This window comes from Penicillium atrosanguineum (assembly GCF_028827265.1).
Source record: "Penicillium atrosanguineum strain IBT 20685 chromosome Unknown utg000007l_segment0_segment0, whole genome shotgun sequence".
In the NCBI taxonomy this organism is placed as follows: domain Eukaryota; kingdom Fungi; phylum Ascomycota; class Eurotiomycetes; order Eurotiales; family Aspergillaceae; genus Penicillium; species Penicillium atrosanguineum.
In genome coordinates this window covers 2746758-2766980 of record NW_026623139.1, presented here as the reverse complement: position 1 = coordinate 2766980, position 20223 = coordinate 2746758, and the positions used below count along the sequence as shown (strand labels likewise).

At 49.7% G+C, this 20223-nt stretch overlaps 10 protein-coding genes across 10 annotated transcripts; 6 read left to right on the top strand and 4 right to left on the bottom strand.

Annotated features, from left to right (window-relative positions):
* Nucleotides 1–899: 899 nt before the first annotated feature.
* On the bottom strand, nucleotides 900–1118 carry N7443_009240 (uncharacterized protein; the record flags this gene model as incomplete). Its single annotated transcript, XM_056889296.1, has 1 exon — nucleotides 900–1118. The coding sequence occupies one exon, from the start codon at nucleotides 1116–1118 to the stop codon at nucleotides 900–902; it is 219 nt and encodes a 72-aa protein (XP_056738598.1).
* A 670-nt stretch (nucleotides 1119–1788) lies between these two features.
* N7443_009239 (uncharacterized protein) lies at nucleotides 1789–4637 on the top strand (the record flags this gene model as incomplete). Its single annotated transcript, XM_056889295.1, has 2 exons — nucleotides 1789–1909; nucleotides 1996–4637. The coding sequence occupies 2 exons, from the start codon at nucleotides 1789–1791 to the stop codon at nucleotides 4635–4637; spliced, it is 2763 nt and encodes a 920-aa protein (XP_056738597.1).
* Nucleotides 4638–5184: 547 nt separating this feature from the next.
* Nucleotides 5185–6082, bottom strand: N7443_009238 (uncharacterized protein; the record flags this gene model as incomplete). The annotated part of the gene is made up of 3 exons (XM_056889294.1): nucleotides 5185–5503; nucleotides 5553–5623; nucleotides 5684–6082. The coding sequence occupies 3 exons, from the start codon at nucleotides 6080–6082 to the stop codon at nucleotides 5185–5187; spliced, it is 789 nt and encodes a 262-aa protein (XP_056738596.1).
* Nucleotides 6083–6120: 38 nt separating this feature from the next.
* Nucleotides 6121–6660, bottom strand: N7443_009237 (uncharacterized protein; the record flags this gene model as incomplete). The annotated part of the gene is made up of 1 exon (XM_056889293.1): nucleotides 6121–6660. One exon carries the CDS (start codon nucleotides 6658–6660, stop codon nucleotides 6121–6123), a length of 540 nt encoding a protein of 179 aa, XP_056738595.1.
* Nucleotides 6661–9696: 3036 nt separating this feature from the next.
* Nucleotides 9697–10237, top strand: N7443_009236 (autophagy-related protein 8; the record flags this gene model as incomplete). Its single annotated transcript, XM_056889292.1, has 3 exons — nucleotides 9697–9786; nucleotides 9902–10134; nucleotides 10204–10237. The coding sequence occupies 3 exons, from the start codon at nucleotides 9697–9699 to the stop codon at nucleotides 10235–10237; spliced, it is 357 nt and encodes a 118-aa protein (XP_056738594.1).
* Nucleotides 10238–10789: 552 nt separating this feature from the next.
* N7443_009235 (putative mitochondrial GTP/GDP transporter Ggc1) lies at nucleotides 10790–12073 on the top strand (the record flags this gene model as incomplete). The annotated part of the gene is made up of 7 exons (XM_056889291.1): nucleotides 10790–10877; nucleotides 10934–10971; nucleotides 11028–11069; nucleotides 11132–11245; nucleotides 11292–11446; nucleotides 11504–11681; nucleotides 11738–12073. The coding sequence occupies 7 exons, from the start codon at nucleotides 10790–10792 to the stop codon at nucleotides 12071–12073; spliced, it is 951 nt and encodes a 316-aa protein (XP_056738593.1).
* A 399-nt stretch (nucleotides 12074–12472) lies between these two features.
* Nucleotides 12473–12799, top strand: N7443_009234 (uncharacterized protein; the record flags this gene model as incomplete). Its single annotated transcript, XM_056889290.1, has 2 exons — nucleotides 12473–12495; nucleotides 12622–12799. 2 exons carry the CDS (start codon nucleotides 12473–12475, stop codon nucleotides 12797–12799), a joined length of 201 nt encoding a protein of 66 aa, XP_056738592.1.
* Nucleotides 12800–13197: 398 nt separating this feature from the next.
* On the bottom strand, nucleotides 13198–15105 carry hsp70 (molecular chaperone Hsp70; the record flags this gene model as incomplete). Its single annotated transcript, XM_056889289.1, has 1 exon — nucleotides 13198–15105. The coding sequence occupies one exon, from the start codon at nucleotides 15103–15105 to the stop codon at nucleotides 13198–13200; it is 1908 nt and encodes a 635-aa protein (XP_056738591.1).
* A 1491-nt stretch (nucleotides 15106–16596) lies between these two features.
* N7443_009232 (OPT family oligopeptide transporter) lies at nucleotides 16597–18972 on the top strand (the record flags this gene model as incomplete). Its single annotated transcript, XM_056889288.1, has 1 exon — nucleotides 16597–18972. The coding sequence occupies one exon, from the start codon at nucleotides 16597–16599 to the stop codon at nucleotides 18970–18972; it is 2376 nt and encodes a 791-aa protein (XP_056738590.1).
* Nucleotides 18973–19308: 336 nt separating this feature from the next.
* Nucleotides 19309–19824, top strand: N7443_009231 (histone H2A.Z-specific chaperone CHZ1; the record flags this gene model as incomplete). Its single annotated transcript, XM_056889287.1, has 3 exons — nucleotides 19309–19440; nucleotides 19509–19518; nucleotides 19634–19824. 3 exons carry the CDS (start codon nucleotides 19309–19311, stop codon nucleotides 19822–19824), a joined length of 333 nt encoding a protein of 110 aa, XP_056738589.1.
* Between the last annotated feature and the right edge of the window lie 399 nt (nucleotides 19825–20223).

The window sequence follows — 20223 nt, the reverse complement described above, 5'->3', positions numbered from 1 at the left end:
CTGGGCCTCTTGGAACTCTCAATCCCTGTGGGTGATTTTCAACAATCTATCTACCTCGGTTCGTTCAGTACGCTTCGGATTGTGACTCAATTTACTATCATGGGTTACTTCCCCCAAAATTGTAGCATTCAAGGTAGCTAGCTCGTGGGAAATCAGAGAATCATTTGGAGTTGCCGCACCAGTCGTAGGTGGCTGCCCAGAAGATGAACCCCTCGCGCCATTGACATAAGTACCAAACTAGGCATCGACCCAGAAAATCCGAACCGGTTTCGGCTTGTATCTAGCCAACTAATGCAAGTAGCTACATTAGGCTAAAAAAATCCGCACATTTTTAGCGAAGGATTCGTGTTCATCTACCGTCCTGGCGCAGCAACAATGGGGGCCAAGCACAGCTCGAACTGATTGGCATTGTGATGGCCCCGCTCAGCTATTAATGTACCTAGATCGAATAAGCGCTAGAGATTGAAGGGAGAGGAACTTTATTGGATGGATGATGTGACGGATGTTGCAGCGGGGAACCACGCTAAGCAGACTTATTTATGCAGGAGGCACGAGGGTGGAGACTATGCCATCAAAAATGGGGCCGGCACTAAAAAGGCTAGAAACTAGGAATGAAAGATATATTTGGCCGGGGGATTTTCAAGGAATCTTTCATCTCAAAAGTATCCCAATTCCAGAAGAGGCAATTTGAAGGAAATCTGGCTATAATGCGCCTCCCCTTCTCACGAAATAGTCGAGCAGATAAACAAAAGACTGTGCGAGATAGCTCTTGATTCTATGGCTTCAGCGAGCTAACAGAGCTTCACAGAAGACAGACCACCGGAAAGATCTAGGATTGAAGCTTATCAAGGAGGGAGTTGAGCCGGCCGTTGAGTATGCCTACTTTTCATATTAGGAAGTCACGACGTCACCGAAATACTAATAGCCTGTGATACAGCATTGTTGCCGTCCACGGCCTGAATGGACATAGAGATACGACATGGACAGCGGCAAATGGCAAGAACTGGCTTGCTGATTTTCTTCCTCAAGATATTCCGAACGCCAGGATATGGAGTTGGGGCTACGACGCAAACACTCATAGCCGCTTTGAGGTTAGCCATAGCACCCTCTGGGGTCATGGAGAAGCTCTTGTGGGCGCCCTGTCTAACGAAAGAGAAATAAGCAAGGTTAGAATTTTGTGACTTTGTTTCACGATCAGGCTTATACTAAGCACACTCAACATAGACAAGTCGTCTCCCGATCATTTTCATCGCTCACAGTCTGGGGGGCATTGTGGTAAAAAGTGTATGGAAGTTGAAATACCCATTCAATGTTTGATTCAAAGCTTATATATTTCCATTTTAGGCATTGATCTACTCAAATGGAACTACCTCTGATCATTTACCAGAGCATCGCTGGATTAAAGCATGCACATATGGTATCATGTTTATGGGCACTCCACACCAAGGCGGCAATGGCGTGAAAGCAGGCACTTTTGTGCTACACATGGCCTCACTGGCCATCCAGACCAATAAAAAGGTTCTCAAAAAACTCGAAGGATATTCAGAATGGCTGGAGCAGCAGAATGAACAATACTTGCCAATCTCACAATCATTTGTGACCCACTTTGCTTTTGAGGAATACGAAACGAAGCTAGTCACAGGTGCGAGGATCATGGTAAGAGGACGCGATATTCTTTTATTAAAATGTGTGACTAATTCAAATTCCAAGGTCGTTCCGCGTTATTCTGCCGTGATTCCAGGTACTGTGAATGTCGAACGAATTCTTATACATGCAGACCATCGTCAAATGGTTCGGTATGAGACTGATCAGGATGATGGGTACAAGACAGTGTCTTCACGTATTCGTCGCATGAGCGAGAAGGCAGGCGAACTTGATTCAGAATGGGCCGAGTCAAGACTTCAGAACAGTACGTGTGTATACTAGAGTGGCCACTTTCACAGCACAAGCGAAATTCAAATTCGAAATCAAATTGACTTATTATTGTGTGCAAAGTCAAACCCGACGAGCCATTTACCGTCAATTTCGGCATACCGGGGGTCTATGAGTCTGAATGTTTCGTGGGTCGAGACCATGAGCTTGCGGAGATTGAGAAGTGCTTGAAGTACTCCAAAGACCGAAGAACCGGTGTGATCTACGGCATGGGAGGAATGGGGAAGACCCAGCTGGCTCTCAACTACGCCAACCTGCACCGGGAGGACTATTCTGCAGTATTTTGGTTCAATAGTAAAAATGAGGACACTTTGAAGCAATCTTTTCTGAGCAATGCAATACGGATCAAGGACAGCCCGTTATTCAAGAACCGTTGGACCTGTGTCGAAGAGAAAGGACCTGACGAAGCGGTCACTGCGCTCGGAGAGTGGTTGAGCATGGCCAGGAACAAGCGGTGGCTTCTGTGCTTCGACAATTATGATGAAATCAACATTTACGATATCAGAAAATATTTCCCAGTCGCAAAACAGGGTGCAATCCTTGTAACCACTCGGTCTCATGGGATTTTCTGGGGTCATGGTATTCCAGTGGAAAAGTTCGCCCAGGTCTCGGATTGTCTTCTCGTCTTATCACACACCTCCGGCCGGGACAATTTAGAACAGAGCAAGTTGATCGAACCCATTACTTTGCCTTCCTTACTGACAAGATTAGATGCGGACGCCAGGAAGCTTGCTGAGAGATTAGATGGTCTACCGCTCGCCTTGACCACTGCCGGCTGCTACCTTCGCTTGTCTCCAGCCAGCTTTGCTGATTATCTTCATAGGTATCAAGAGTCATGGTCGCGTTTGCTGGAAATGTCTCCTCGACTGAGCTCATACGATCAAACTCTGAGAACTACCTGGGACCTGTCTCTGAGTCAAGTCCGAAAACAGAACCAGCTAGCTGAAAAGATCCTTCAGCTGTGGGCTTATTTTGATAATCAAGACATCTGGTTTCAGCTTCTCCAAAAGGGCCAATCCGAAGGACCAGGATGGCTTCTACAGGTCACCAAAGACGAAATGCAGTTTGAATGGACGATGCAGGCTCTGTGTGACCATGGTCTGGTTACCAAAAACCCTGTTTCTCCATCTCAAGACCCAGAAATTGGTGGGTATAGCATGCACAGCTGTGTTCATGACTGGACAATTCATGTGCTAGACGATCCACTTAACGGCAAAAAGTGGCATCCCGAAACTTTGAAGTTGGCTCTATTCTGTTTACGACAGCACCTACCGACTAAAGGATATGCAAAATACTGGACCCCGCATCCAAGGCTTCTGAAGCACACAAGTCGATGCCAGAGAATCCTCGACGACATTGAAGTCTGTACCGAGAACGATGATATTAAATCCTTGATGAGTTGCATGCATTTCCTTGGAAATCTCTACCGTGACCAAGGAAAACTGGACAGAGCAGAGATGATGTTTCGGCAGGCTCTGAGGAAAATGGAGATGCCCAAAATAGATGTGAGATTAAAGGCGATGCTGCTGCATAACCTGGGGGCTGTTATACATCAGCAGGGAAGGAATGTAGAGGCAGAGAAGTTGTTGAAGGAGGCATTGGATTTGAAAAGGGAAACTTTCGGCCCAAACCACATATCAACTTTAAGGTCTGTTTCGACTCTGGCTTTGCTTTACAAAGCTCAATGGAACTTTTCCGAAGCGGAAAAACTATACTCTGGACCATTGAAGGATGCATGGGGAGAATTTGGCGACAGCGACATCTCAAAACTGCAAAATACCTTCCATGTCGCCTATCTCCACTACGAAAGATGTGAGTTGGTGGAAGCAGAGCAGATGTTTCTAGAGGTCTTGAATGGCTACAAGAAAGCTTTTGACGATGATCATCCTCTGATACTAGGCGTCTACACTGCACTGGCTCGCCTACACCTCAAACAGCAAAAGCCAGTAGAGACCGAAGAGATGTTTAAATTGGCATTGCAAGGGTACACCTCGCATTTCGATGAACACCACGAGTCAACGCTTCAGATATGTGTGGAGCTGGGTCATTTCTATAGCAAACAGGCAAGACTACCCGAGGCCGAGCAGAGGTTCAAACAGGCAGAGGAAGGGTATGTGAAAAATATCGGACTGGGAAGCCAATTGAGAAAGAGTTCTCTCACAGTTCTCGCGAGTGTTGCCGGCCTCGCTAGTCTTTACAACTATCAGGCAAAATTCCCCGAGGCAGAGCATTACTACCTACAGGCCCTTGTAGGCTACAAGGATGCTCTCGGAGAAAATCACAAGTCAACACTAGATGCTGCTAGAGATCTGGGACGTGTATACTGGCGGCAGAAAAATTGGGTAGCGGCAGAGAAGCAGTATAATTGGGTATTGGAGGGGTACCAAAGGACGAGTGGCCCAGAGGGCCTATTGGCTCTCAGTGCAGCTGTCAGCCTGGGTCAAATCTACCACGCCCAGGGGAAGCTAGATGAGGCCGAGAAAATGTTTAAACAGGCAGAGAAAGGGTATGGGAGAGATCTCGGGCCAAATAGTGAGCCGAGAACCATTGCCCTTTGCAGTCTTGTCGAGATTCATCGAACGCGAGGCAAGATGGTTGAGGCAGGGGAGACAGAGAACCAAACAACCCAGAGAATATATGGCTGGAATGAGGAGAAGGTGCCCCGTCCGCAGTTGTCGTTGACTTGGAAGGAGAATGAAAATTGAGGACTGTGTTTTTGGGTGCGGTTGATTGTTTCGTCTTCGCATGTACTGCTTCCAATGTTTCTGGAAATTAGAAGGGTCTAATACATCCTTGACACGGTTTCATCATGGCTCCCTGATGGGAAAGAGACCGTAGTTTGTCCGGAGCTAAGTGACGTTAGCCCAGGATGCCGAAGCTGAGCTTTGATTCGGTCTGGGCAGAAAGCGAAGGATAAATTTACACATAGAATATAAGGACCTGTGAAAATGATGCCGAAAATGACAGCTTCTGGCGGCCGCCTTTCCACCGTAACTTTCAGCGGCACGCCGCCGCTCGACCGCCCTATAACCCCGGACCACCACTATTCTACACCCGCCAAGCGCCGTTAGTCATCCCCCTGAGCTGGTATTCGCGCTGGGCCTTCACAAGATAGAGGAATAGACATGCAAACAACGTGAACATAAAGAATAACACTTTCCCCGGTATCTGGGGGATATCCATGCCGACATTTTAGTAACCTACTCCAACCAAAACCTTGTATGTTCTCCCGTTCATGCCAATAGGCCTAGCCTATCCGAAAAGCCTTTCCCTGCTCATCAGCAATGAGCTAATACTACCCACTGCGCCAGCTACAAGTGGAATAACAAATGCCCGTGCCATCGCCGATGTAATTGCAACAATAGCCACAGTTTGTAGATCGCCGTTCAGCTTTTCGAACAGTGTGCTCTGAACCCCTGCCACAGCACCATGAATATCGGCCTGGCTAAATCCCTGGCCGTCCAGAACCTGGCTCAGGTTATCCACGGCATTTGACTGGAAAGCCTGGCTAGCAATCACGAGGCAAATAACAATAGCTCCAATTTGCGCGACATTTTGCAGGTTGATAGCGCTGAGTACATATGTCAGTGGGTTTCATTTTTAGGCTACCCACAGAGTACCCCAGCTGCATGGTTATGCCCGTTCTGACTCCCATCAGAATGCTGAAGCCGTAAATTTGGGCAACTCGCGTCTATGGAGAGAGATAAGCCGCAAATAATGCACCAGCCACGGTCATCAATATCCCAGATACTAAGCACAGTGGCATATAGTACTTGATTTTAGGGAGCGTCCAGCCAGAGGCCAGGTTAAAAGTGATGGTGAATAGAAGATAGGGAAGCAATCGTACGGCGGCCATTGGTGATGTGTCGTTTTGAGTAAATTGAAAGTAAATAGGGATGTAGAACGCCGTGAAAAACATGCAAGTATTGGCGCAGGTTGTTGTGATGTAGAACAGGACCTGAGTCCGAGACCTTAGCAAGTGTCCAGGGAACGATCTGCACTCGGGAGTTGTGAAAACGCAAAAGCACAGTTGTATGGCGTAAAGAGCAGTAATGACTCCCAAAACCACAATCATTGCAATGGTACGACCATCGCTCCACTGCCAGATTCCACCGGCAAATATGAGTCCAATAGCAAAGGTCGCCCCCATTCCTGCGCTGAGGGCAAAACAAACATAGTCCAAGCTAATCAGCCGGTCTCTAAGGGATTTCCTGGGGCTGGGTGAATTGCTGGAAGATAGAACAGGTAGACCGGGGCTGTTATGGCACCAATAATCAAGTTAATGTAGAATCCCCGTCTCCAGATTGCGGACGAATCTGAGAAACCACCGCCAATCACGGGGCCCAGAATCGCTCCCAGGGCCCAGGCGAAGCCAGTACCAGCAAGATATGCACCGCGCTCCTTTGAAGTTATCATGGCAGAGAAGTAATTGAGGCCTCCCAAGTATATTCCTGTTCCTCCAGCGCCAGCAATCACACGTCCGAAGATTAGGGCGCCCATGTTCGGGGCGCCACCGCAGAGAGCGGAGCCGCCCTGGAACAACAAGATTCCTGCAACGTAGAGCCACTTCATGTTGAAGGCCGTAAAAAGAAAGCCGTATGGAAGGATGACGGAGACTGATTCCAAAGGGAACCCGGCCCCAATCCAAGCGAGTTGATCAACTTCGTGGAATCTATGAATCACCGCTCCTTGCACATCTGCAGCAATGGTCGTATCAAGTCCATACATCAGGGCTGATAGATATAGAGCAGAAAAAATCAGAAACCAACGGTACCCGGTGATTTCGCGAACATCTTTCTTCGTGGTCTCTGAATCCTCTGCGTCTTCTTTTTCGTTGTTGATGGGCTTGGGGGTGGGGGGGGGGGGGGGGGGGGGGGGTCTTCTTCTCCTTGGCGAGCGGTTGGATTCTCGGTTGTTGCAGAATGTCTTGCACTGATTTCAATGTCTTCAACTATGCTCGAGGAAGACAAAGGGGGTGTTGTTACGGCCATGGTGTAGTGTTGGCAGATCGCGACCTGGGTGACAGAATAAATTGTCTTCAGTAATGATAATGAAATATCTCTGGATGAACAATCAACACGCAGCACCGATGATTTCTTCTTTTTGTTTCTTTTGCATCTTCCCGGAGGCAGGTAGTGTAGATCAAGGGGGGGCGTAGCCTTCCACAGACATCCACAGACAGTCAATACGACCTTATTTCCGTTATGGCCGTTCAATGGAGACACCAGCCGCGGATCAGTGAAGACAAATTCGATCGACGATCGACCAAGACAGCGGAAATAAGGGGTCGTTAAATTGACATACTAAAAGAAGTATCCAAGGTATAGCCGGCATCTTCCGGCCCTAGTAGTTCGACACCATACATGCAAATAACGGTTTTCCCTTCATCTGCAAGGCTCAAACAATGCGCCCTCGAAAAGCAAATAATATTGGAATGAAATCAAACCAAATTCAAAGACAACAACAGAAAATGTTTGAGAACATTCAAAAACGAGAACTTGTTTTAAGAATTCATTGACTTTGGGGGCTAAGCATAAAGCCTCAGGCCTCTCGGTTCAATCGCAGGGATCATAATCTCCGGGCAGGGGTGCTAAAGCAAGAGAGAGCTTCAATTAGCATTGAAGATATACACTCTCGATCTATCTCAAACCCCTACTTAACGCATAAAACCCACCTATATTTTAGATATAGTAGAATAGATTAACCTTTCCTTTAGCGAGCATAATGCTTAGCCTCTATATACTATAATAATACCCCCTCATCGATCGCCAAAATAAATCACGAGACGGAATTAGATCTTGAGTTTATTAGTATCTGTAATAATGTTATGGCATAAACCCCACATGGTCATGTTACTTCACCTGGGTGAATACGTGATAGATCAGCTGCAGAATAGCAGGGATCCGGGGATAGATCGCTCGCTTAAGTAGAGTTCGACCCTTGATTGTATATATTCTCATACGTCTTACAGGACAATCATGTTCTCTAAATATTAGTCTCTGTATCATTTGAAGTTTCATCCGGATTCATCTGAGTCAACCTCTCGTTCCTTGTCTAGTTAATACCTCTGGCATAACAATTTTAATCCTTCTACCCCTGACTACCTAAGGAAATATGGTTACTACCTGCCGAAACGATTCCGCAAGAGCAGCGTGCCTTCTTGGAGCTAGTGCTCCAGACCTAATCCGGAACCCCACACCCGAAGAAGACCTCGGAGCTCGTCTTGAAGCGACAAACCTCCGAATCCACCAACTGGAATAAATCAAAGCCGTTCGAGATAAGATCGCGTAGCTAGAAGCGGAACTGCAACAGCAATTCCCTACTAGTTCGGGGCCTACCTACCTCCAATCCGACCCATATCTAACGCTAAAGAACGCGAATATTAAGATCGACGACATCCCCCCGGTTTAATATGAGGTTCTCTATTAGAAGACACTATGAATGACTCATTAGCCTCAATTTCGCCTTCTAACCCACACCCTGTCGCTACTATAACGACAAGACCAAAATCCTCACGGCCCTTAAGTTTCATGGACTCGTCCTGTTGGACTAAGCGGTTCGAACATAATACTGGAAAGGAAGGAGAAGACCTCCGTAAGGCTACTGAAACCTGGAGCGTTTTCGAAGATTGGACTCTATCCTCGATACAAAATGCTACTAGCATCCGCGTAGACGTACGGGACCAAATCGAGAAAGCTTGCCAACTAATAGGCTAGGATCCCCGTGACTTCTACACCTATCTATACTCGCTAGAATAATATCTCGAGCGCGAATTGGAAGAGAATCGTACACTTGACTTTTCGCCAAGCTCCAACCTATCTTAAAGGAGGAAATCCATCGCCATATCCGATCGCTATCTAATACTCGAGAAGAGATGGTTAAGATCGTAGTCCACTACTGGAACCTAATTAAGCCAGCCACGGCCCTAAAACGAGGGTATTCTTACGACGAACCCTGGAAAGAACGAAACTGGGATACTAAACGTTTTAAGGACCGAAAACCACCATCCAGACTCCCGACGGTAAGTAGGTCACTCTATGCGATGGATTTCCACTCCCGCGATTCCTCACCGCCCGCGCCATTTCCGGCCTACACCTCACCGTCACAACAAATACGCAGTATAAATTTGGAACGGGTGCGGTGGGTACGCTAAGCCACATCTGGTATGGCACCATCTTCGGAGCCCCAAAGAACTTCATTGATCTATACCACAATCTTACCATAGATACGAGAGGTTTTGAGGTGAATATTAAGAGATCGGGTATCATGAAGACATCCTTTATCATGCCATTCAGTTTACGAACATTTTTGACTGAGGATACTCCATCGCCGAGTCTTTCTGAATCCGCGGTGGAGAACCCACCTCTTCCGAGTCTACCGAGGATCAAGGATCACCGGTCTACCTAGTATTGCCTTCCAAGTCACTGGACTCTATAAAAGCGATGATAACAGGAATATACGTTTGCAATAGTCTAGGCAGCTATTGAGTAAGGCAAACAAGAGAATGACTGTGCGCACGTGCAGAGGCCGGCTGAGTCATGGGACAGGGGCTCACCGCCTCGTGATACCATCAGCGGGGGTTGCCTTTTGTCATCGACCGGTATCTTCCCCTCTCTTCATCTCTCCTTCTCCATCAACTCTTCCCAAAATTTCTTCAAAGCAGTTGTTCCAGCATCTGTCACCATTTCCAGTTCGTCTCTTCTGAAGCTTCCCCAAGCATCCCCACCCCTCCCGACCCGCTTTACTTATCAGGTCTTATCAGCCATGCGGTCCAAGTTCAAGGACGAGCACCCCTTCGAGAAGCGGAAGGCCGAGGCCGAACGAATCCGCCAGAAGTATAATGATCGCATCCCGGTGAGTCTCCCATCCGACGAGACATCTTGATGTTCTCTCGGGAGCGTGTGAGCCTGGAGGGCTGGAACCCACCGGCCCCTCACCGCTTGTTCGGTAGCTAACGGATTTACGACAGGTCATTTGCGAGAAGGTCGAGAAATCAGACATTGCTACCATCGACAAGAAGAAGTACCTCGTTCCCGCCGACCTTACTGTTGGTCAGTTCGTCTACGTGATCCGCAAGCGCATCAAGCTCTCCCCCGAGAAGGCTATCTTCATCTTCGTCGATGAGGTTCTTCCCCCCACAGCCGCCCTCATGAGCAGTATCTACGAGGAGCACAAAGACGAGGATGGCTTCTTGTACATCACGTATGTTTCACCTTTCTGGACCCTGGGTGTCCCTTGGAAGGAAAGCAATACTGATCTGATTGATTCTAGATACTCTGGCGAGAACACTTTTGGCGACTTCTAAGCGTTGATGCAGTTGCTATTATTCGCTATACTGAGCGGTCTCGGATGGCCCGTTTGGATCTTTGACGGGTGCATGATATCAGTGGCCTTCAGTGATGTTGGCGGATGAGCCTCGCTCAGCCTCTGGGATTACGGTTTTATCGGTCACGCGGCGTTCTTTCGGTGTTTTTCGAACTTGCCTCCATTTTTGCTAGGCTATGTCCTATGCTTGCTTTGAATGAAATGAAACTGGTGGTTTACCCCGACTAGATTGTTTCTTTAATCGTTCAAAGTGACGTAGAGGGTGTTGTTGCAAGCTGTGGGTGATATATGTAGCGTAGATCTGGTAGTGCTAGTTGCTACAGTAGTTCGTATTTCATCTTGTAGAAACATACAACATACGACAACGAGAGTACCAAAACACGGACTATGACTCTAATGATCGTACGGCCGTGATGCTCCGACTCCGGCCCCCCGATCAGGACTAGCGCCCCACCCGCGTCCCTGCGATAAAATTTATGAGAGGAACATGTTCCTGAGGATCATCCGGTTCATTCACTCTAGCTCACAAAAAATGTCTCCCGCTATCGTTCAAGCTGGTGCCGGCGCCGCCTCCAAGGATGTCAAGAAGGAGTCCGCGACCGCTCGTCTCCTCGGTTCCGGTAAGATGATCCTTGAATGGGAACGCACGACATCGATCGCTAACCCGTGAATACAGGCTGTGCTGGTATCGCCGAGTTGATGGTTTTCCACCCCGTACGAATCGACTGCCCCCAAAAAAGCCCAGCTTCAGAACTGACATACTAAACCAGGTCGATACCACCGCGAAGCGTTTGATGAGCAACCAGACCAGGGTGAGATCGGACTCGATTGCGGATGCATGCGCTGCGATTGTCGCTGACTGAGATTCTCTTAGATCACTTCAGCCACTACTTTCAAACAGGTCGTCTTTAAGGATTACGCCAATGCCACCGTTGGGCGCAAGTTCACCTCGCTGTTCCCCGGTCTGGGCTACGCCGCTGGCTACAAGGTTGGTTATTCTTGGATATATGGTCACCGATCTGGGCAATGTGCAGCCTGCTGATACCCCTCTCAAGGTCCTCCAACGTATTTACAAGTATGGTGGTCAGCCTTTCGCTCGCGACTACTTGGCGCTGCACTACGGCACCGATTTCGACCAGGCTTTCGGCAAGGGAACCGGAAAGGCCATCATGCACGCTACTGCTGGCAGGTGAGAAAGATCGTCCTCTAAATTGTGGAAGTTCGAGAGACTGACAGTATACTCCAGTTTGATCGGTATTGGCGAGATCGTCCTGCTTCCTCTGGATGTCCTGAAGATTAAGCGCCAGACCAACCCCGAGGCCTTCCGTGGCCGTGGCCTGTTCAAGATCATCTCCGATGAGGGTATGGGTCTTTACCGTGGTGCCGGCTGGACTGCTGCCCGTAACGCCCCTGGTTCTTTCGCTGTACGTGTCGATCACATGCTCAAAAATTTGCACTCGTTCGCTAACTTGCAATCTAGCTCTTCGGTGGATCTGCCTTTGCCAAGGAGTACATCTACAGCCTGTCGGACTACAACACCGCCTCCTGGTCCCAGAACTTCGTCGCCTCCATCTGCGGTGCCAGTGCCTCTCTTATCGTCTCCGCTCCCCTGGACGTGATCAAGACCCGTATCCAGAACCGCAACTTCGAGAACCCCGAGTCTGGCTTCCGCATTGTCTCCAATATGGCCAAGCACGAGGGTATGGGCAGCTTCTTCAAGGGTCTTACCCCCAAGCTGCTGATGACCGGCCCCAAGTTGGTCTTCAGCTTCTGGCTGGCACAGACCCTGATCCCTGCCTTTGGCCAGGTTGTATAGAAAGGCCATGCTTGACGAGTTCTTTATAGCCGCGGCGTTTTTTGACACTCCCCCTTTCCGTTTCTCATTTTCTCTTCGGGTCTCTCAGACTTTGGCAGTTCATTGGCCCGCCTGTGTATTTTTTCCCTCATAGACATGGTTTATTTTACTCCCACGGGGTTTAGTTGCAGTCAAGAAATAAAACAACTCCATACTACATTAAGAAAAGGCAGAATCTCTTTTGTATCTCTTTTATATCTGTAAAGCTACCCATAGAGAACCGCTAATGTCTGGACCAGACCACCTCCCTCCGCAAAATCCATCACGTGATGTGGTATCGAACCTCCAAGGCCTGCGACTCCGCATCAACTTCAACCCATTACACTCTTGAACTCTACAAACCAGAGCAGAAAGTTCAAAATGACAGCCTACCTTCTTTCGAGGTAAGTACTGCTCGAATTCATGTCAACAAAAAAAGCCACTCCAGGCCAAATCAAGCAACTCCGATCGTTCTTCCATCGCAGCACCATAACCTTGCTCCCGGATCTAACATGTCTGTGCCATAATAGGATCGGCGATCCCATCTTCGCACTCACAATGGGTGTCGCTGCCGCCCTCACTCGCATCCGCCGCGACCAACAAGAGAAGAACCCAGAGAGGGCATCAGAAATTGGATACGGAACCATCGCACAGCTCGGCCAGCGACGGTTACAAAGGTGGTGGAATGGAGATTTCCAGGACTTATGATCATTTTGAGTTTCTGTCGGACTGTCGGACGCTTTCCTGTACAAATGTGAATTCTTTGGATTTGGGTTGGGCGTTATGCTCGTTTCCGTGATAAGTGCTGCGATGTGCTTCATTACCAGCAATTAAGAATAACCAATTGACTATAATGATCACCATTTCAAATAACGGAGGTCAAGTCTACAAATCCTTACAAGAGGAGATAAATTGAATAAGAATATTTTGAATTGGCTTGGGACTTTTACTATCCCAGCAGAGATAACCTTGATCTATGCAATCATGCGCAAAAAGAAAAACTCGAGATCCCATAAGTCGTAAAACAAGACGTGAAAGGAAAAATGGAAAGCCAACAGGCGATCATTATGAAAACTTGAAGCGAAAACATCTCAAATTTGAGACTTTTAGTCAAGGTCCTCGGGCTCACGACCGGCCTCCTCGGTGGCATCGGCCTGGTGAGTCTCACCACCGGGGGCACCGCCGGCAGACTCGTAGGCACCCTTCATGATGGGAGTGGCAACAGCCTCAAGCTCCTTCTGCTGAGACTCGTACTCATCCTTCTCAGCAGTCTGGTTGTTGTCGAGCCAAGAGATGACCTCGGAGACCTTCTCCTCGATCTTCTTCTTGTCCTCATCAGAGATGGGGAGCTTGCCCTCGTTGATGGTGGACTTGAGGGAGTAGGCGTAGGACTCGAGGCCGTTCTTGGCCTGGATACGGCCAGCCTCGGCTTCATCCTCCTCCTTGTACTTCTCAGCCTCGGAGAGCATGCGCTCGATCTCCTCCTTGGACAGACGACCCTTGTCGTTAGAGATGGTGATCTTGTGGGTCTTTCCGGTACCCTTCTCAACAGCAGAGACGTTCATGATACCATTGGCATCAAGATCGAAGGTGACCTCAATCTGGGGAACACCACGGGGAGCGGGGGGAATGCCAGTGAGCTCGAACTTGCCGAGGAGGTTGTTGTCCTTGGTGCGAGCACGCTCACCCTCGAAGACCTGGATCAGGACACCGGGCTGGTTGTCGGAGTAGGTAGAGAAGGTCTCGGACTTCTTGGTAGGGATAGTGGTGTTGCGCTTAATCAGAGCAGTCATGACACCACCAGCAGTCTCGATACCGAGGGAGAGAGGAGCAACATCGAGAAGCAGGATCTCGTTGGTGGACTTGGAGGAAGTGTCACCAGACAGGATAGCGGCCTGAACGGCAGCACCGTAGGCAACGGCCTCATCGGGGTTGATGGACTTGTTGGGGTCCTTGTTGAAGAAGTCGGAGACGAGCTTCTGAATCTTGGGGATACGGGTGGAACCACCGACGAGGACAATCTCGTGGACGGAGGCCTTGTCGATCTTGGCGTCACGGAGGACACGCTCAACGGGCTCCATGGTGCCGCGGAAGAGGTCCTGGCAGAGCTCCTCGAAACGGGCACGGGTGATGGAAGTGTAGAAGTCAATTCCCTCGAACAGAGAGTCGATCTCGATGGAGGTCTGAGCAGCAGAGGACAGGGTGCGCTTGGCACGCTCGCAAGCAGTGCGGAGACGGCGGAGAGCGCGAGCGTTGGTGGTCAGGTCCTTCTTGTGCTTGCGCTTGAATTCGTTGACGAAGTGGTTGACGAGACGGTTGTCGAAGTCCTCACCACCAAGGTGAGTGTCACCAGCGGTGGCCTTGACCTCGAAGATACCCTCCTCAATGGTCAAGAGAGACACATCGAAGGTACCACCACCGAGATCGAAGATGAGGACGTTGCGCTCACCCTCCTGCTTCTTGTCAAGACCGTAGGCAATGGCAGCAGCAGTGGGCTCGTTGATGATACGGAGGACGTTAAGACCGGCAATGAGACCGGCGTCCTTGGTAGCCTGACGCTGAGAGTCGTTGAAGTAGGCGGGGACAGTGATGACAGCGTTGTTGACGGTGCCACCGAGGTAAGCCTCAGCGGTCTCACGCATCTTGGTGAGGATCATGGAGGAGATCTCCTCGGGAGTGAACTGCTTGGTCTCACCCTTGAAGTCAACCTCGAGGATGGGCTTGGTGGCCTTGTCGACGACCTTGAAGGGCCAGTGCTTCATATCGGCCTGGACCTCAGCATCGGCAAAACGACGACCAATGAGACGCTTGGCGTCGAAGACAGTGTTGTGGGGGTTCATGGCGACCTGGTTCTTGGCGGCATCACCGATGAGACGCTCGGAGTCGGTGAAGGCAACGAACGAGGGGGTAGTACGGTTACCCTGGTCATTGGCAATGATCTCAATGCGGTCATCACGGAACACACCCACACAGGAGTAGGTGGTACCCAGATCGATACCGACGGCGGGGGCCATTGTGAATGTGTCGTTAATGAAAGGAAATTCGTGGGAAAGTGGATAGGTAGTATACAGAGGGGAGGGGGGTGAAGAAGGATTAAGGGTATTTGGAAAAGTGAAGAGAGAAAAAGGGAGGATGTGGGCAGCGAAATCCTTCTATATAGTGAGCGGTGTATTGCTCAGAAGCTTCTAGCAGATGACTTCCATGGGGGTCCACGGGTTTCCATGAGCTTCGATGCCCCAGCAACAGCCTGTCCGCGCCCCTTCTTGAAAGGACCCGCTGCTTCCAGACGGGTCTGGTGGATACAAGTTGTCTCTACAAGTTCCAGGATACAGCCTAGCTGCTCTGGATGGTGTACAATTCCTCATTCCTCATTGTTTGAAGGGTGGTCTATTTTTTTTTGTTGGCGGGGCAGAACGAATGATGTCAGCGAAGGAGTTGCCGTTGTAATTGTTACCGTGCGTACCGGCGGGGTATGCCAGTCATCTTTGTGCGGGTCTGGCGCCTGGCCAGTGCGTAATGCTAGTATTGGTACCGTCACGCTTTGTGAGCGTCATCATGAATTCAATGCGTGACCGTCATCATGAATTCATGGGCTTCTTCGACCCCACCGAAAGGCGACGACTCTTCCATGGATGCCTGAGGTGTCTAATTAAAAAACCAGGCAACAAGGCACACAAGGCAGTAAGGCAGTAAGGCGCCCAAGTATTCAGCCATTCAGCCACTCAGCCACCCGGACCTGCCCATAAGCTTATCTTCAGCATTGCAAGGTACGCTCGGATGAGTATAATCGTAGGCCTAAAATTCATGGTATTATGCCCATCACACTCGGTCCACTCCGTACACTCAGCTGCTTCATTCTTAGCTCGGAGAATCTCACAGCTGCAGTCCCTTTGATCGCCCGATGATGTGCTAAGTAGTGAGAATCGAAGGATAGAAAAAGATAAAAAAAATAAAAAGTCAAGGTTAACTCAGAAGCATAGATAGCCCAGTCCAGACTTCCAAGTCCGAGATCGCAGACTCGACCTTGGACATGCCAATTCGCAAAGATTCCGTTGGAGCAAAATGGAAAAAGGCCCGTAAGCCAACCCCGTTTGAGACGGCCCTGATAACGCCATCCGCACTATGAATGACCGACCACTCAAATTCTATTGCATCCCAGCTGTTTTGGTGCACGTCCAATGTAACTCTCTCACATTAGCTTTGAGCCTGGGGCTGTCTACTCCAATCGGCTCTGGCTGGGCTTGATCCGATGCGATCAGCGTTCAAGCTTCGCTCCGCAAGGCAACTTACGCCGTTGGCTCCGGGCTTGGCTCGCACGCCATGGGGAACCACGTACTTTCTGTGTGGGATCTGTAGGTTGTTTTTCTTCTTTTATAAATAAATAAATAGAAATTTAAAAAGAAGTAGACCCCGCCCTCCGGTGAAAATGCACAGTCCTTGATTTTCTCCTCCGCCGCTCGTTGGTATTCCTGCCACTGCAGGGATTACGGACGTCTATCGCAACTATGGCTCTTCTGGGTGTGTTCAAGCGGCGCAAGGGGGCCCAGAAACGCCAAACCAGCAACTCCGCAGAGCGCACATCGGAAGGCCCCGTCGATATGCCTTCAATCGAGGAAGAGGTCGCTGACACTGTCTTTCCCGATGAAGAGAAGTTGAAAGCCACGAGCGAGACGGTGGCTATCGAGGAGGAAAGTCACGCGGACCCAGAAATCGCCGCATTACCCCCACAGGTACGACAGCTGGTCAATTTGACCGATGATCCTACTTTGCCTACCATTACCTTCCGTTACTTTGTGCTCTCGGCCATCTTTGTCATTCCTGGTGCCTTCTTGTCCCAGATGAGCTACTTTCGAACAACTAGTGCAACTTACTCGGTCTTCTTCGTTCAAATTGCCTCTCACTACGCCGGGCACTTCCTTGCAAGGACACTGCCAACTTGGGTGATTCGCGTGCCGGGAACTAGCTGGTCCTTCAGCCTGAACCCTGGGGCCTGGAGTATCAAAGAACACGTGCTGGTCACGGTGACGGCGGCATCAGGAGCCACGTATAACATGGGATATGCTCCGATTGTCTTGGCTGAGCTCTGGTATGGAGAGAGAATCCAGCCGGCTGTTGCAATCTTCTTCATGCTGGCCATTGTATGGACTGGTTATGCTTTCGCAGCTCTGGCACGACAGATCCTCTTGCCTGACCCAGAATACATCTGGCCCCAGGCATTGATGCAGACTACATTGTTTGAAACATTCCGGAGAACGGACACATCGTCACGTCTTGCACGTCGCCAGATGAAGGTCTTCTTCTTCTCCCTCCTTGGAATGACCATGTGGCAATTTCTGCCGGAATACGTGTTTCCATTTACATCGTCACTGGCTTTCCTGTGCTGGGTAGCGCCGCGGAACCCGGTTGCCAACTTTATTGGGTCTGGGCTGGGCGGTATGGGCTTCCTCAACCTCTCCCTGGACTGGTCCAACATCAACTGGAATGGATCTTCCATCTTGCTCACCCCATGGTGGACCCAAGTCATTCTGTTCTTGGCCTTTGCGTTCAACTGTTGGATTTTACTCCCTGCAGCTAAATGGGGCAACCTTGGATCTTTCAAGCATGGCTTGATGTCCAATAGTCTCCTGATGGCGAACGGCACGACATACCCGACCACAGAGGTGCTTACCCCAAACTATCACCTTAATGAGACTGTGTATCAGGAGTACGGCCCAATGTACATGGGCTTGCAAAATGTATGGGCAACCTTCTTCGATTATGCCAAGCTGCCGGCTGCGGTGATGTGGATTGCAACGTTTGGTTTCACCCAAGTGCGGAGCAACCTCCAGAAAGTTTTCTCTCGCAAGAAGAACACAGATGCAGCGGGCCAGGGCATCCATTACCAGTACAACGATCGCCTCAACGTTATTCAGCGGCAGTACAAAGAGATCCCGACATGGTGGTATGTTGCCCTGTTCCTGGCAGCGTTTATAATTTTGATTACCAGCATTGCATGCGGGTACCTCTTCATACCGATTTGGACGTTGTTTGTAGCACTTGCCAGTGCAGCGATCTTTGTTATTCCCTTTGCTTGGCTATATGCCATCTCGAACTACCAGCTTGAAACTGGATCGTTTAATGAGCTGATGTATGGCTACATGGTGCATACCAAAGCCGGTGAAAACCACCAGCACCCTTGTGGCCCATCTGTCTATGGCTCTATCGCTGGTGATGCCTGGTATCGGGCGCAATATATGCTCCAGGACCAAAAGATTGGCCATTACATGCATATTCCTCCCCGTCAGGTATTCTTCTCCCAGATCTTTGGTACGCTCATGGGTGTTCCGATCAACTACGCTGTCATCCGCTGGGTCATGGACACCAAGGGCGATTATTTGACGGGGAAGAAGACCGATCCACTCAACCAATGGACGGGCCAGAAGCTTGTCAGTTCCAATACGATGGGTGTACAGTACGCAGTTCTTGGTCCCAAGCGACTCTTTGCAGAGGCGGAGATGTCCCCGCTTCCGTGGTCATTCCTCGTGGGAGCCGTCATTCCTCCCATACTGTTCATTTTCCACCGCTTCTTCCCAAAGCTGCGGATTGATCTGTGGAATGTCAGTATCTTCTTTGGTGGTCTGGCTATGTTCTACGGCAATGTCAGCACTGGCTATACATCGGCGATCATTGGTGCTTATATTTCGATGTACTGGGCCTACCGACGCCACTTTGAGGTGTGGAAGCGCTATAATTACCTGGTGGCTGCGGCATTCGATGCAGGATTCAACCTCAACATGCTGCTCATATTTTTCTTCTTTGGGGCTGGCAAGCAGATCTCGATGCCAAACTGGTGGGGCAACAACGCCGATTCGGTGGAACGGTGCTTTGCTGTGAGTAGTTAGTGGCAGCATGGCTTGATATAAGCCCCCCAACGAACACGATTGCATATCATGACCTCATTTCAAGTCCTATAAGAGTCAAAGTAAGGAGTAAAAATAGTACCTATGTTCGAATGAGATCCTCAAACCCTCAACCCCCCAAAAGATGCCTCAGGGCTCGATTCGTCACGCGGGACCCCACCGCCACCTCCAGGGCGAATCAGGTCACGGGATCGTGAGGTCCCTTGCTGTTGCGGGTTGTTTTGGTTGGAAGAGCTACCTTACTTGCAGACCGTCTCTTTAAATCCCTTCCCTTTTCCAATTCCCCCTTCCCATCTTTCAACCACACAACTTATCAACATGGGTGATCACGCTTCCACTACCAACTCCAATGAGACCGCCTTCGCGGACAAGGGTAAGGGCAAGGCCCAGGACCCTACCCAGGACCAGAACATGGAGTCCGAGAGCGAGTCCGAATCTGAGCCCGAGCTGGTGAGTTTGCGCATCCATCCACGTTCCCATCCACCGAAACAGTGACGCTGACCTGAACCTGTCTCTAGCCCGACAATGGTACGAACCCAGCCCCGCGATCATGTTTGCCGCCACACATTCCGTGGCCAATGGCTTCCAGATCCATACTTCCAAACGAATCTTGAGTCCATACTAACCTTCTTCGCGAATACAGACGAGGATGACGACGATGCGGGCGACCTCGAGCCCATCTCCCAAGAGAACATCATCTCCAGTGGCCGTCGCACACGCGGCAAGCAGATCAACTGGGACAAGGTCAACGCAGACGCCATGGATGACGAGGAGGATGATGATGAGGACTACAAAGGCGCCGGTGACGATAACGACGACCAGATGCGCGACTAAGCAACCGGTCTTGATGAATATAGCTCAAGTGTCACTGGAATTGCTTTGTGGATCGGCGCTATGGATTGGGGAGGCTCTTCTCTCATATTTTCTCGAGACACAACATGTTCTCTAGGTCACGCGATAAGGCGATGACAATGAATCAATGACGCTGATCTTTACGATCCTTTCTACTTTTTTTTTTTTTATGGTTGCATAGGATGGCGAGTAATTTCTCAGTATCTCGGACATAAACAATACTCCGTAGCTCGGGCTAAGCGCTTTTGCAATGCAAGCTGCAACGTCCCCCATTCGTCCTGGCTGGGTCCAAATAAATAATATCCCCATCATTTAATTGATTTCGATTTACTATCATAACCCATTTGTTCCTCTGCGTCTTTGAACCCTTCTAGACATCGG